The sequence below is a fragment of the Haliaeetus leucocephalus genome, unplaced genomic scaffold (genome assembly GCF_000737465.1).
Source record: "Haliaeetus leucocephalus isolate CR32 unplaced genomic scaffold, Haliaeetus_leucocephalus-4.0 Scaffold555, whole genome shotgun sequence".
Classification (NCBI taxonomy): Eukaryota; Metazoa; Chordata; class Aves; order Accipitriformes; family Accipitridae; genus Haliaeetus; species Haliaeetus leucocephalus.
The window spans coordinates 14,210,875-14,228,295 of NW_010972991.1; the positions used below are offsets into that span (position 1 = coordinate 14,210,875).

The following is a 17,421-nucleotide window of genomic DNA, read 5'->3' on the forward strand; positions in this document are numbered from 1 at the left end:
CTGGCTGGTGAATTTCCCAAAACAAATGGAAATCTGGATATCAAAATTCTAGATTATTCCTTAAGTCAGCATTTGAAAGAGCTTAACAACTGTTTTCTTTGAGAATGGGGTGGAAGGAGAGGTGATGGGGGAACAATTTTTTCATCACAGTGAGAATGGCTATTTCTTTCTTTAGAATTTGATTCTTTTACTACTCTCTGGAAAGGAAGGAAGGAAACAATGTGATATAATTCAGGCTGGGCTGAAGAACTAAAGAAAGGGAAAAAAAAAGATACGCCTTTGGGTGGAGGTTAGAATTAATGCTGTGATATTAGAAAACTTGCACTAAGGCTTTGAGCTAATCCTCTCACACTGGGATTTCCTCCTGTCACTACAGCAATAAAAAAAAGCTAACAAAAACATTAAATATCCAATAAGCATGTTACTACAACATTCAGCATTCTTGATTGCATTGGGTTTTGTACCCAGGCGACCAGATGCCTCTAAATCTGGATCCATGTTTTGTTTGGGTTTTTTTATAAAGGTTACTAAAAGTTCTTGCAGAGGTAGGCTAAAAGAAAATCAGAATACCAGTTGCTGTGATCAACTGATTTTAAAAGTAAAGAATTTAAAGTCTATAACTAGTAAAAAACATCACTTGAATGAAGAATTATGGGAAATAAGTGCTGTTCCCTGCTACACTTAAACCACTTCTTTTAAAATACCGGATTTTAAAAAATGACTGAAACATGCAGGTAATTAAGTAAACTGTTTCTGTTTTAAAATCAAATACCTTCTTAAAGCATTTGGTAGTCAGTTAAGTTTGGTAATTATTTTCTATTGATGCTTGCTATATTGGAAATGTGACAGCATACTTTCTAACACTAGTCCTTCAAAAAAAAATCACTGAGGTCTTTGACTTACACAGAGTAGGTTTCAATTTAGCCGTTTTTATGCGGACTTAGCAAACAACTTACTCATGTTCATTGATGTAAAGTTCTGCAAGTTCATGCCAAGCTTCTTGGTCTCCAACAAATCTGTATAGAGAAGACAAGAGAGGAAAAAAGGAAAAACAGAAAGAATGTGCAAGGGATTCTGTAAATGACCAGCATGGAAGCAAAAGCGTAAATCAAATGCAAATTCCATTTTAATTAAAAAGATTTATCAGAATACCAAAACACAATCTGTATTCTTATAAGACACTCACTGTTCCAGATACTCATTCAGCTCTCGGATGGCCTCAAGATTTTTCCCCTGGGCTTTTCGAATGGCAATCTTACGCTTTCTTGCTGCCTATGGATTGACATTAATAAAGGATTAGTGTCTCATAATTCCCTGGGTTTTTGTAAAGAAAGCAATTTGACTGTGCAAATTATTATCTCAATACCAGTGGAATTCCACCGCAGAGCAACTGCTAGGTTGAAGTTTATAAACATACCCTATGACATCCCACTGAGAGACTGAAAACCTCTTCTTACAATCACATTATGTATGCTTTTCTTTGGAGACACAAACTGTATGCATTATTTCATTCAAATAAATGACTGTCCAGATTCTGATAATTACAAAACAGCAGGGGACACTAATCTTCAGCCGTTCCAAAGACCCCCACCTTGTCATTCACAAGATCCATGACTGAAGAGGAAAGATGGTGACTGAGTCTTAGAGAATCCCACAGATGCATCTTGGTTGCCACTGTATAAATATGGCTTTCAGCCATTTATAAAGATTCTTGCTGGAGTGCTGAATGCTATCTTTCATTAATGTTGAATACACACCAATTTCATAAACCAGTCTCCTACCATTCTTGGAGCACAAAGAAGGCTCTTCAACGTAAAGGGAATATAAAATAGCCATTTCAATGGCAAAACTAAGCAGTACTTTAATATGTGGGTGGAAACAATAAACAATATAAAACCAAGAATTATAATGCATTTAAATGTTGAACACTATAAAAGTTGTTACAGACCACCAGGAGAAAAGATACACAGAATTTTAATAGTTGATTATTCTGTACTTCAATCCAATATTCCAGTTTCTGAAATACATTGGTTACAGTTCTCTAAAAGCAGTTTTCAGACCTGTAGGAGGCTGTGAATCAAGATACACTTGAGGTGTAATTCAAAACAATGGATGTCTTCCCAGCAGTCTGACAGAGTTGGAGCAAACAGCACTACACCTCAGCCAGCCTGAAAGTCATCAGATCGGGAACCTGACAGAATGAAAGTAAACCCAAATTCCAGCATAACATGCCTCAAAGAATGAGCACCATCAGCCTCCTGTCTCGCCTATAACCGCTGTTCTCCCGGGTGATCACAACCGCTGTAGTCAGACAAGAGGACAGACGGTCTGGTGTGCATGATGTGTCTGCATATACACACACACTTATATGCCGTTTGTCCATGAAATAGTATTAATAAAAAAATACAAAAAAAAAAAAAAAAGGCACATTTTATCTGGGAACGAAGTCCCATTGTTTATTCCCCTCATAACTCTCATCCCATTTTGTATCTTATAAAGAGGATATACAGTTGGGTATCACCTTACAGAAGCCTTGACAGCACAGGAACAGACAAGTCTTCAACAAAACCTTAAACGATTTTAATCTTTGAATTTAAGATAGCTCTGAAATTAGTTTCTTCATGATGTATCTTCCCAAGATCACAGTCACATACACCCCAAAAGAGTTCTTATACTTTTACAGTATTTTAAACATAACTATTCTCTTAAATAATTTCTTATCCTTTGATCACCACCCGAACAAATTAATTGCTTCCAGAAGAAGAGAGTGTCGCATTTAGAGTAAACTAGTTCAAGCTACCAAAATAGCACAACTAGAAATGCTTTTAACACTAACTGTAGGTTAATTCTTTCCTTTGAGTTTTTCCCCTTCACCTCCTCCACAAACATATTTGATGAAAATTCAGTGAAAATTACTCAAGTGAGGAAAAAATATTTGACTCTTCTGCTTAAACGCAAGGCACAGGCAGAGAGAAAATTCATCAGAACAATCAGGAGACAAATTAGGACACAGGCAGTGTGGTAGGTTTACCCACAGTCATTTTGTTTTCCACTGCTTCTTTGTCAAACTGCAACCTATGAAGTTACATTCATCATTTTACTTTTATTGGGAGACATTCAGCTAAAAGCCGTAACTGACTGTGGAAATTCTAACTGCTGACCACATTTATCACTATAACAATAACACACATTTGTTATTTTATTTTTGAGTTTTTAAAATAAATATAACAGTGTAATTAAACTTTTTTTTACTATAAAAAGAATAATCCCACATTCTTATCATATTGCTACTATTACTAAACAAAAAACAAACCAAAACCAAACCAAACCCATTGTTCTCTATCACATTTTATGAAGAGGTCTCAAAGCATTTTGTAAAGCAGGTCACTACCCTTGCTATGGTGGGAACACCAGGGTAGTGTTAAACTCGCTACCCAAGGCTGATATTATACACAGCCCAGCGGCCTGCCCACTGAGCCCGAAACATGAAAGAAGGGAAAGTGGGGATAACAGCATGCACAGCCAGAGAGGCGTATCATGCAATTACAGCTTACAAAGACAGAAGGTTTTTTTGCAGGTAACGGGCTATCTACTTTAAAATATAGCTTTTTGATTAAAAATTCAGTTGTTATTTTCAAAATCTAAAGAAAAAACAATCAAGAGACTGATCAAAACTAAACTGCTTGGGAACCGGAATAATCTCTTTAATATATAAAATCAATCAGTGCATCTGACAACTTAATTTGCAATGGCAAACAGGAACAGTATACATAAGCCACCCTCCTTTTTTGTTTCTAATGCAACTCCTTCAATTGCATGCAACTCAGTCCTCCAAAAGAATCTGGAAACAGATTTTCTCCATGGCTGCTTTATTTCTTAACCACAGCACTCCCAAGTAACATAAATCACTAGAATCTCAAGACATTAATTTATGAAGAGCTACAACTATTTCTAGTCACAAATATAAACTGATGTTTACCTATAAAACAAGCATGTCATCTAATGCAATCAAATAATGAGGACAGAAGGATTAGACATAATTAACATGTTCTGATGGTAGCATTTAGGAGTTAAATGAATTACATACACATTTGACAGAATTTATCTGCTTCTAAACTGCACCAAATCCCACAACATTTCTTCAAAATTACACTTTTTGTTTCTTATTTGAGGAAAAATAGTATTTAGAACTTCCTTTTTTATCCACCTTCCTTATCACCAAAAATAAAGCAGCATCTAGGCTTGAAATCTGCACTCTCTTTACCCTCAAATAAACCTTCAAAAATGCTGGGGTAAGTTTATTTACAGAGAACTCTTAGTTTACAAAAAAGAGACTCAGCCACTTCAAACAGTGCTGACATTCAGAGGATGAACAAAATGTTGTATAGTAGCATAAAATTTTTCAAAGTCTCTTTAAAACCACTGGGAAGAAGTCAGTGAGGATATAGGGTTTTTTTAAAGCAATTACTAACATTTTTCCATCACATAAATAACACAAATATTCTGAACGCATTGCCAAGAGACATACACATAGGTGTTCAGTAGATCTGAAGTATTCAAACCTGTGATTCCTAGGAGTGGTAAGACAGGCTAAAAAATAGACATGAAAACAAACTACTATTGCTTTTACCTGTATTCACAGATTCTCTCCCAGCTGACTTTCTAGTTTTTGTTTGAAACAGAAAGACTATCCAGAGTTTTTTTAAATAAAAACTGAAATTCAATGACTCCAGTTGTCAATGCTTTAAGAAAAACATATATGAAAAGGCCTGCCCTAAAACCAAAACATGGGGCATTTAGTGTGCTGTAAACTTCTAATTCTCATTGTGATTTATATTGCCTCTGAGCCCCTATCTAGCTTCCTGCATGTATCAGCTTCCTCCTCAGTGAGCTGGGGCTCGTACTCAGTATGCTTACTGAGCATCCTGAGGAAAGCGGCGTAACTAAAGACAATTTATACACATAGCATCAATTTTTATTTCCATCAAATTAAACAAAATGTTTTACTGTGCAGAACCACTGCCAACACTAATAACCACTTTACCTGGCAAAAAAAATAGTTATTTGATAAGGAAAGGCAGCCCTCCAATTCTACATAAGCTTTACCTAGCATTTATTTCATATATCCCGATTTATTACCAACCTAAGTATTAGCTGATATAAGAAAATCAGGCAATTTCATATAGACAATTTTATTATGTTTCAGGCCTTTTTTTAGTAAAAATCTCACATTTCAAAATATAAGCTCATTTTTAGGGGACCTATTGCAAGATACTAAAAACCAGCAAAATGCAGAGTACAAATCTGTTCAATCATTAAAGTCCACTAAGAATATTCATGAGAAACTTATTTTTAACTACAAGATCTGAAATTATTTTGAAATCTACAAAGCATACTAAAATAGTCATAACAATTAAGCTAATAAAGGTAAAAAAATAATGGTCAAGAGTTACATTTCGGTTCTTCGCATCATGACTGTAAGATTTGTAAGAACAAGCCTGATACAAAAATGAAATCAATCTCCTTTCTCCTTCCACCTTAAATCAAAAGGAAAAGACAAAACTTTCAGTGCTGCAACAAGATCTGCAGGGTTTGACCATGCAGAACCCATGACATGGAAATCCCCCTATCAATTTTCCAGAGTTTAAAACAAAACACTAGAATGGTTATTGGCCAATTCTGTAAATCCAGCATTCTTAATCAAAAGATATATGCCATCTTAAAGAAACACTTATACCGTAATCAGTATCATATGGACTAAGGTACTTCAGTATGTCACATATTTATTAAATAGTGAACCTTTCTAAGATATTTCTTTTAAAGACTAATAATCCCCAATCTGGCACAAGAACTAATCCTCCATTTGTCATGATTCTTTTTAATTAGCATTAGGTAGACTCAAAGTGAAGTGAGGAGTTGAACATTTATAAACTTCTGCATGTGATTAGTAAAACATACCAAGAGAGAATCTAAGACTGTTCTAAATTTCATGGCTGCAAAGAAAGTATTAGTAGGAGAATTTTCAGGGACTGACATCTCTAAGAAAGGAACAATTTCATATCTGTATAACTGCTGCAGCATTAAACAAATTATATTTTGCATCTTAAAAAGAAATTCTTCTAATTTTTATATTTGTTTTTATCAAGGACTTAATATTTTAGAAAATGTGCATTTGGTCTGAGAGTTTGATACATTAAAATAATTTCCTTCAAATTGCAATATGCAAATCAAAACAGAAGCGTAAACAACTACAACAAAGATAAAGGGAAGGGATTACACAGACGTCAAAAAATACCATATAATCTGAATACAACCACCATAACGAACATACTCTTACCAGACTTAAAGTTTTTTCAAAGTTGACCATGGAAGACAGTTAAACCCGGCCAAATCTTGCAAATGAATCTATGCAGGCACAGAGCTGCTGAGTTGAAGCTGCTCCTTTAAGGATAATGTCAAAGCTTAAGCAGCAATGGTGTACATAACTTTTTACAGGATTCTAAGGGGAATCCAATAAATAGCCTATAAAGTCTAACATCAGCACACAGCAAACTGGTAGAAGCTATAAAGGCTAAAAAGCTAAAGTCTGGAATTGGAAAAAATGAAAACTGTTATATACCAAAGAAGAGTAGGAACAGTTTACACAGAGGAAAGTAAGGCTTCCCTGATCTACTGGAGTTCTTTAAAGGAGTCACTAAGAGTGTGGATGAATAAAGATCCATTTAAAAGTCAACTTCGACTTCAAAAATAATTTCAACAAGATCTCTCACTCTGAAGCTGAAAGCTCTGAAGGAAACTAAGCTGCCACAGTGTAAGAGGGGAAGGTCTTCACATGGATAAATTAGTCAAAAGATATAAAATAGAGGAGAAAAGAGTTCTTGTCTACCACCAGTGAGTTCTCTGCACTGAGAATCCCAGAGTTGCCTGTACTAAAAACTACTGCTCAGCATCTTCATAAGTGATCTAACAACGGAATTAACAGTGATGTGCTGAAGTTAATTGATGATAATGAGTTATGTAAGCATAAAGAACAAAAGTCAGTTGCAAAGAACAGCATTCACAACAGTGAAAGTCAGCATGATAAAACAGCCCCTGAAATTTAATCTAGATAAAGGGCTGCAGATAGAGTAAAACAATACTAACAATGTACACAGAAAAGCTGTCTGAATTTGCCCAGTTAGGAATGAGAAGCTGGAGTTGCAACAAACAGTTCTATAAAACATCAGTTCAATGTTCAGAAGAGGTCTTAAAAACCAAACAAAATAAACACCCTAAAACCCCAAATCCGCAACACTATGATACTAGCATTACCAGAAAAGAAGACAGAAGAGAACACATCAGTGGCATCATTTTGCCATTGTATAATTCCATAATGCTCTTGCATTTTTAATACTGACTGCAGTTCTGTCCTCTCCTTCCTCATCCAAATATAGAAAAAAAAAAAACCCAGAAAGGACACTAAGAACACCAGCAGAGTTTCACAGGGCACAGAATAGCAACAAGAACTGCTGGACAGAGGAGGACTTCTCAGCTTAGAGGGAAATAAAAAGCAAAAGATCCCTAAAATAATGGGCATGAATAAAGTGAAAAGAAAACAGCTGTTGACCGTAACAGGCAAATTAGTGGTATCAAATAAAATAGTTAGATTTGAAGGTTGGGGGGGGGGATTTGCCTAATCCATGAATAATGAAATTTCATTTCTGAATGATGTTGTAGACTCAAGTACACCAAATTTATACAAGTTCAAAAAAGTTAAAAAAAAAAACCCCAAACAAACCAATGCAGAAATTTCATGAAGAGCTATTAAAAACAGTTACCACTTCCAACACAGGAAAACCATAACATGAAAATTAATAGAAATTCGCAGAACAGACCAGAGCATACTGTGATTGTCCCCCTCTTGTACACTTCTGCTATCTGCTATGGGTCACTGTCAGAAACAGGACAAGTAAAATGGACTTTCAGCATGACTCCAGTATAGCTGTTCTTACGTTCTCAAATACTTAATTTCAAGGGACAAAATCTCCACCAACATTTAAAAGTGCTACGCTCACAAAAACAAAACATGGGAAAAAACCTGGAATGCACTCTGCTCTCTTACTTCACTGATCATGATTGAACAAGAAGCAAAACCAAAAATCTCACAAAGGTAAGTGATGCTCTAACTGTCAAAAGAAGAAAACATTTCTTTAGGATCCACATAGTGCATTCTCAGCTTAGCCATCAGTCCTCCTTGGGGACTATCTGAAGCAGCAGCTGCAGCTCTTCATACCTCTCACCAACTCCATCCTGCATCAGACACAGTACCAAACTATCTTTTTTGATTCCCTTTAGAACTACCATTACACATATTTAAGTTTAGGGCTAGTTGTGTCTTTCCCGGCAGTGCTAGCAATATATTTAATGAAACATACACACATGACCTCAGAAAATTCCCCCTATTAGTAGGTACTTCATTTGGTGACCAATCATCCTTCTTGCAACTTAAAGCGCCCTTTAGACAAATGTACAAAGCTGCAAGAACTTCACAGGAGGTCTCTGTTCAAAACGAATGCACAGCTGCTGCAGGAGTTTTAAAGAATTATTACTGTTCAGATGATAAATAGATATCCAACGCTTAGACTTAAGTGCTCATTATTCTCATGTTATTTAGTAGACAAGAAACTGGGGGGGGGGGGGGGGAGGGAAAGTTACCTATACAGTCAAGAGGGTAGTAACGCACAATGATACAAAGAGATGCTAGGAAGACTGAACTCAAGATATTCGTGATATACAATTGCTGCCTATTTATATGATACTAAGTACTAGGATTTTGCTCTGAATCCTTCTAGTATCTGGATTCCCACATGTCTTCGCCACCTCCTGTGCCTCTTTTGAAACATGTCCAGCTTGGCTCGAAAAAGAATCTCAAAATAATATGGGAAAGTGTAACTTCATGTGAGCATATGCATGCACTTGCTCCTGCCCACTCCCATAAACAACAGAGTTATTAGTGAAGTATTTTATGAACCCTGGAAGGCAACAGCTTCACCCAGAACACTATTGTTCTGAGAATTCTAATTTTTAATTCTTTGTTCACACAACTATATTACTAGACCCATGAAGTTAATGAGATTATCCACACGCTCTAAGCTAAGCAAGCATATACAGTGTCTTGTTGTATTAAAAGCTTAGTTGAAAAAGCAGCAAGAAAAACAGCAAAATTATCACCCCAATAAAGACATCAGATTTTCTGTGGATTAGAATTAAGGCAGAACTTGTGCCTCATCTCACTGTCCCCTGAGGTTGACCAAGTGCTCTGCAATCTTCTTGATGGCTGAGCTGAATAATCAGGAAAAACTGCAGATGCACTAGGATGACAGTGGAGTGGGTTAGACACCAACGTAAGTGATGAACATCATCATCATCAATCTTCTTTGCTCTCCTGGACAGTCACCTCGAGAAGGGCCTGACTGGCAAAAATATTTAGCTATCTAATTAAAATAGATGGGTCTATATTCAAATCGCTCTCCAAAAGCAGAATCTTTGCCAGGGTAAAATAATGCGAAAAGGCATTCAACTTAATCTGATACAGACATATATATATAGTTTAAAAATTCCTCATTTAATATTCATCACAGAATTGAAATCAATAGCAAAATCAGAGAGCTAACTGCCTGCTTAGGAACGGAATCCTAAATAATTTTGCAGAGCTGGGCTTTCATCTGCTCTCCATATGTCAGTACTATTTCATCTCACATGGCTCTGGAACAAATGAGAGAAAAAAAACATCCAAGATGCTACCTCCATTTGTGAGGTTCTTATGTATGAGCCCCATTCACAGAAATGAGGACTTACATATCAAATAGAAAATACAGATATTATCAATTCCATGCAAAATGCCTACTGAACTTAACACAAGCAATCCATCCAAAACATAAACCTTAATGTAGTATCCAGACCACTAATAAGGATACTGACAACACTGTGAAGATCAACTTGGAATTTAAAAATGCCTACAGTTTGAATGTGGCACTACATTTCATATTGCAATATTATATCAAAGTTTAGCCATTGTGTTACCTCAATTTACAAAGGATACAGCTGAACAATAACTACTTACTTCAAAAGATGTCCAGTCATTTTAAGGGCAGGCAGATTCTAGCATTTTTTAACTAGCATGCTTGAGCATTTAGCCTTATCTCCAGAAGGTATGAAGTGTACCTGGGCTTTCTTTAGTGAAAGAACAGAAATCCCATGTTGCAGAACCACAAGTTTGGTTACCTGCAGCATTCAAATGGTATATGCCTTCACTATTAGAGCTAAAACAGTTACTAACAGAACTAATACACACCAGGTACTACAGGGAATAAGAGACATTTCACCAGTAAGTCTCAAAACTATTTACTGACAGCAGAAAATACAGTGCCTCAAGGCAAAATGTGATTTTTATTTTTTTTTTGTAGGGAAGAAAAAAAAAGCACACAAGACTTAAATGTTAATACAAATCCCTCTGTTCTGATCTCCTACTCACCCTTCAAGCCATCTGTTCCCCTACATCTGACCTGACCTCTCCTGTTAACTAATCACCTAACATTCCATTAGCTTTCTCTTTTGGTCCTCACAGTTCTGCTTCCTTCTCTTTTTACCCATTTTCTTCTGGATGTTTTTTTTTTCCTTCTCCTGCTCATCACTTGGGTGCAACTCAGAAAGGACAGGAGTCTCCCTACTTTCTCCCCCTTTCCCACAGCCCTACAGCCATGAGGAGCAACTGCAAGGAAGTCCTGCTTAGTCTCTGTAGCCTGGGATAGATCACGCTCAATACAAATGGGATTTTAAGAAGATGTATTTAATAAAAATTCCAGCAGTCTCTACTGAGAACATGAAGCAAAGATTTTCAAATGCCTGTAACTTAGCCAGTTTGGGTGTTTTTCTCATAGTATAATAAAAGCTACATTCTACCAAGAGCTCTTTTCCTGTTGGTATCCAAGGCTTCCCTCCAAAGCAGAGCAGGATGAGGATTTCTCAATGAAATACATTAACAGCAAAAACAAACAAAAAAGTCCTTTCTACCAACCCTACTAAAAAAACAATGTCCCCCTTATTTTGTTCTGAGAAACAGAGTAAGCACTTTATCTGAAGATCTACAAACAACTCAGCCACTGTTCAGCACCAGTATAAAGATTTTCAATTGCATACTACATTAAATTTCAATTAATAAAAAGTCCCTACAATGGAAAATGTTATGCAGCCTTAATAACAGAGTAATCTGCCAGCTACAGCTCTAATAAGCCTTCATTTCAACCAAAATGGACAAGAATGGAAAAGGTTCACATTCTTATCCTATTAAAATGCACACAAGTTTTGCTTTTCACAGGAGTCACATTTCATTCATTAAACTCTTTAGAGAAGGGATAGACTTACTGAACGCCTACATGCTTTGAAAAATGAAACACGATCTCTGAAGTGACAACATTTAACATTGCTCCATTGTCAAATGAGTCATCTTTTTCAGCAAGTTAGCTCACAGTGAGATAAACCATTGAGAGATGATCACCTTTTAAAAACAAAGAGTACTTTGAATTCTATCCTAAGAAATGAAATAAAATAATTACTGTTATCTTGATTTCAGAGTTTTGCATGCAACAAAACCTCACCTGAAAGTGTAAATGTCCATTACATTATTTGAGTTCAAAGTTCACTTTGCATAATGGAAAAGTCTGCTAGGTGTCTAAAATAAGTATTTTTTTGAAAAAGTTTTTTCCATGCTTCTATTTGAAACTGTCAGTCGATGCAAAGTATGATTTTTACATGATTTGGGTGAACAAATGTCTATGTTTCACCTACAGCACTTGCCAAAACATTTAATGTATATAAGCAACTCCATGTGTCAGCGAACCAGAAGAAATTGCTATAAGGTAAGGTGAGTGCCAAGACAAACTCAGCAACAGTTTCTTTTTTAAAATCTCAAAATATTTATTTTCCTACAGCAGCCACATGTGTGCATGGAAATAATTAACAGGTAAAAGACACAAAGAAATCTGCACATGACAATTTATCAAAACTTTCTATTTAACTTTCACTCTTCATATGCAAGGCTTAGCCAACCTACTCTGTAGTTATATATTAAGGAACCTTTGCTTTGCATTTAACACTCCACTTCCGTTCTCAGATCTTAAGAAATCCAATAGATCATGCAGCTGTTTTAATATTTACACTTTATGCTTCTAAATATTACCATTTTATGGATCTTTATGATTTTGTTAAGGAGGAAATCCAAATTAGGTAATAGTCGTGCATATTACTTATGTAAATATATCACTTTGTTCTATAAAACTATCCAGCAAACCACTCAGATGACGTTAGCCATGTTGAGACGGCTGAAGAGTAAAACTGCCAAAAATGCACACTTCAAAGATCTGTGGTCCACAGAAGTCATTGTAATATGGTGCTCCATTTTCCACTGGCTTCAGCAAAAGGTCATAAAAAGTGCACCTAGGTGACCTATTCTTGTGGCTTCACTGTAGATGTGTTCCATCTTGTTTTAACATAACTCTGAAGACTTAGTATTTCTGAAACTCTTTGGGCCATACACTGATAAAAATCCATCAAGATTTACTGCAGACAGCTATGCACCTTGTGCTAAAACTTCTACTCGAAAACACTATAGACATTCAAAGGACAACTGCAGATCACCTGCATTTGTCTCGCAGAACATAGTTCAAGTAGTACGGCTCTAGGGAGAGCGAAAAATAAGAGTGGAGAATTTAAACAGTTTTTACCCTCACGTAAAAAATATGAGTTCTATCACTGCTAAAAGACACAGACTTTAACCTACCACTGTCCTCCGAGTGCTTAACTTGGTATTAATGTTTTCAGATGTGTTGCCTTGAAAATAATTTTCTGGTTTGGTGGTTTTAGGTGTTTTTTGGTTGTGGGTTTTTTTTAATTTGTTTTGTGGGTTTTTTTAAATGGTTTACTTAACTGAAGTGATGGTATTTTATCTATATCCAGCTCTGGCATACCCCAGTTACCCCCAGTTATCTGTGTTTCTGTGGGTTTTCCCCTCCTGAATAGCAGACCACATCCAATAAGCTGACTGAAGAAAGGTAGAGTTTCAAAACGCATGAAGGAACATTGACATGAGACTGCCAAAACATCTGCAATAGCCCAAGTATTACATTTACATAGAAGTTTACCCAATAAAGAGAACCAGTTCCCCAAAACCAAGTTACATAGACAAACATATGCCCTCAAACAGACAATGATTACTGCTAATAAACTGACTCTGCATCATGTGATATAAATATTTGGAACTCCATAGTTTCTTCATGTTTCTAGTTTTATCCTCGTGGAAAAAAATGCATGAAAATACATTGCTACAAGTTTCCCTAGACTTTGATTTTGGTATCTAATAGCTCAAGGTGGCTTACACAACAAGTATTGAAAAAATGCTTAAAAGTAAAGTACAGTCTGCCTCAGATTTTGTTTTATACAATTGGCAAGCTTTATAGTATTTTGATTCAAAAGCTAGTAAAATGTCCCAGACAATAAATCAAAATAACTGCTATTCAAGCACTATCTGAATGTATTCATACACAATATTTAAGTAAGTTTAAGTATTAGGAAGACAGAAGACACATGGCAGACTATATTGGTCCTGTAAATACTGAATATTCAGGGCAAATGGAAAAGCTGAAAGGCCCAATGTAAACCCTACTAAGACTGCTGGAAAGGTTGCTAGTTATAATCCTGTCTTCTAAATTCAGTGTTTAAGCAGGCATTATATCATGCCCTCTCATCATGAAACAAAACTCATTTGTTCTAATGAATGCTACATAGATTATTATACCAGGAAACTAAAGGAAACAAATACAGTAATAGACACGTTTTTCCACAGTGAAACCCACAAAATGTTATCACAATTTCAAACAACAAGCCACTGCAGTTCAGAAAAATCTTTTAAACTTACTGTGTTAGTTGAATCTTCTTGTAAAATTCTATCATACAACTGGATAGCATCATCATACCTGTTCAAAGAAATCATTCTATTTATTTCTGAGACAGAACTCCTGACTTTTTGACTGTCCTTCCAATAGTTAACCCCCCCCCGCACTTTTTATACTGAATATATTTAAGCAAACTATACTCATAAAAAATTCTCTTGAGTGCTAGCTAAATATGAACAGCAGTATTTTATGCCACCAAGTTAAAAAAAATACACGGTAATTGCTTCATAGAATACTGTTTCAGGAGAAACTTATATATTTTACACCCAAATTTCTTACTCTCCTACCTGTTCTTTTTTTTGTACCCAACAGGTCCAATCATCACATCCCAACTCTACCTTTCACCTCTCCCAAGAAAGAGAAACCCCCAAATTTGAAAGGCCACCCAAAAAAATGACTTTTCATTTCATGATTGTCATTTAAAAGTTCATGTAAGTTTCTTCTGTTATGATTTTATAAAGTATAAGCAGCCACATACAGTAAACTGGGGGGATTCACACAAAAGTCCACCCCTAGACTATACCATAAATCTTGAAAGAAAATGTATTCCACCATCACTACATAGGTTTTATTAATTAATTCTGCTATCTGAAGTATGCTCAAAACAGGTTACTCCAGCTGCTACAAATGCTTTAAACCTTCTGGGAAATAGATCTGTGTGTTCAGCCAGCTATGTACATGACCCAAACTGGACAAATTAAATAATTCAAGTCAAACCACATTTGACTACACAGCTGTTATGCTATCACCACATAACTAGGGCATACTTTGTGTCTTCATGTAGAGTTTGACAAGTAGTTTTTCAGAGGTATTGCTGATTTGGTTTTGATGCTACACATATCCTTCTCACCTTGAACACCCACTGACGTACTCTCACTGCTCCGTAAGCACTGCTGACTTTAGCACAGCTCAGCTGTCCAGTCCAGTTACCGTAAGGTATGAGAACAAATGTCAAAGGAAGCACAAAATCAGAAACAAGTAGAAGGTGACTGCTGTGGACTTGAGCAGATGTACTGTAAAATGCTGTATTCATGTTCCCTGTTAGTTGCTACTTTATCCAACGTATTTTCTAAGACTGAACATGATGGCCATAATCACAGCTTTACAGGGTGAAGTTCCAGAATACTGTTCGTTTGATTAGCAAGCGTCTACGGGAATGTCTCAGTCTACAGGGATGTTCTTTACCCTTTTTTGTTCCTGAGGGGAAGGCAGAATCTTATCCACTCCTAGAAGTCACTTAGAATTTAACAAGAAGCTCACTTCTTCAATTGAAAACGTGATCCCTCCAGCTTAAGTCTCCCTAGGCTAGGCTTCATTTGTAGTCAGTGGAGAGAGACAGGCTTCTCCAGGGCATGGCTTAGAGTACCTGCAGATGGTTTCCTGTTCAAGACAACCCAGAGCTGAAGCCTCTTTCTCCTCTGACTTCTGCAGAAAATCTATGAAGATGAAACATCAGCTTTCGTTATTGCCTCTGCTCCCCCAACATTCCAATCTCAAGGATCTAACCTGACAGAGACATTTTGTCAAGACTTTTTATGAGCACTTTCGGAAAACTGTGGCTCAATCTCAATTCATTGCTGAAACAACACATAATGTTTATGCAGCAGTCGTCTCCCACAAATATCTGTTCCCATGCAATAACATCTTCAATGCAGTCACATAAGCCTGCACAGAATTATGTTCTTTTGTACTTCTGAACAGGTTTCAGGAAGGGGGCAAAATCTGCTGCCATTCTCTCACTGTCTTCCTATACTACATCAAATAAAGACAGAAAGAGAGCTAAGTTTAATGGAAAGTCTTCATCAATGTGTATTTGATATAAAGCGACTGTGAAATGTGGAACATCCAGTTGTCCCAAGACTGGCCCTGTGGTTGTGGAGTCTGGTTATCCACTCCTTTTGACCCAAGCAATGGACATTCATTGGTGGCTCATATCAAGTAACATTTTAAAAGTTAATTTTGCAAGGATGCAATGGATGAACAACATCTGCTAAATAAATAAATTACAAAAAAAAAAAAGCATTTAGGGATTTACTTTCGAGTTCCAATTCCTTCGTATAAAGATGGCCCAAAAGCTCAAAATCTCACCAACTCCGTATGCAAAATGTGGCATGGAACAGATTTGCTAGCATTCAAAGGCACTGGAAGCTGGAAGTCCTTCTCAACACCCAAGCCAAGTGCTTTAGGAAAAAATGTCGATATCAAAGATGTATACAAAGGAAAAAGGTGGACAACAAAGGTCAACCTCAAGCCCTGAGGTCATTCCTCTTAGAAAACTGTAAAGTTTTAAGCTGTTCATTATTTTAACAACTCCTGTTAAACTTAGTATCTTATAACCATTCCATGCGTCATTTCAAAAAGGTCAGTCTGACTTTTAGGTTCTGCCATTCTATTCCACATGGTTTTTTGAGTTGTTTCTATAACTAACCCTATAGATTTAATCCTTATTAAGTTCTACTTGATTTATCTACACTCAGAAAACAAGGGAAAAGACCTACATCCTGCAGTAATTAGAAGCATAAGAGAACAGTGAAGACAAAAAAATGCTGGCACTGATTTTCATATGCTACTCTAGCTCTGTGAGATGAAACGTTTATCTCTCAGACTTCGTCAAAAAAGCGCCTAGTGTTTTACTGTATAATGACATATGTTGTCGAGTAAGATCTTTTTAATCTATGAAGTCTGATGAGAAGACTTCAAAAATATAACACTGCATAGTACATGCAAAAATGCAATAAAAATGTCTAAACATTATATGATCATGTACGTCGTTGTTTTCCATAAAGAAACTGCCCAGCATTGCTTTGCCATGTTTATATAGTGCCTGAATTCCTTTTTAAGAAATCAAAAGCACCTTTCCGGACAGAAAATACATTTTTTTTTTAAATTCAGGCTTTACCTTTCCATAGCTTCAAATCTCATTCCAGTTAATCGTTTGACTCTGTGGCTCCCAGGAAACTGCCGCCTTAGTTCCTGAAGACAAAACTATAAAAATAAACCCAAAAATACCATTGTGAATATAATTATCTACACAGAAGCTGGAAGGAAAAAAAAAGTCCTTAGCTGATGAATTCAACAACATGAAATGGAACTTCTAAATAAAAGCAAATACCAATTTTTGAAATAAGCAATAAAATGTATTGATAAAGAAAACCTCAGAAACTGAAACTTTGTCTGTTAGAAAACTAATTCTAAGAAATATCTTCCATACAGTTCATTAGATCATCAGGCCTTCTTGGAAATAGTTATTTGTCTAGAAAATTAAACCTACTAAAACAGTGCTGATACTATTAAAACTTGAAGTCTACTTAGTTGCCTCATAACAACACAAGACAGTAAAAAAACAAAATAAAGACGGTAAGAGCTTATGTGAAGCTTCTTTAATAAATGGATATCTTACAATGGAACAAACTATGCTAATACTATGCTCTGT

The 17,421-nt window shown here is 36.0% G+C and overlaps 1 protein-coding gene across 5 annotated transcripts in view; it reads right to left on the minus strand.

The window, feature by feature from the left end:
* EMC2 (ER membrane protein complex subunit 2) overlaps positions 1-17,421 on the minus strand; it is a 41,374-nt gene that overhangs the window by 11,780 nt on the left and 12,173 nt on the right. For all 5 annotated transcript variants that reach the window (XM_010576992.1, XM_010576994.1, XM_010576995.1 and 2 more), the window contains 4 exons: positions 16,888-16,973; positions 13,952-14,009; positions 1,187-1,272; positions 957-1,016 (listed from right to left, as the gene is read on the minus strand). In XM_010576992.1, the coding sequence (XP_010575294.1) occupies positions 957-1,016; positions 1,187-1,272; positions 13,952-14,009; positions 16,888-16,973 (290 nt within the window). The remainder of the gene's footprint in view (positions 1-956; positions 1,017-1,186; positions 1,273-13,951; positions 14,010-16,887; positions 16,974-17,421) is intronic.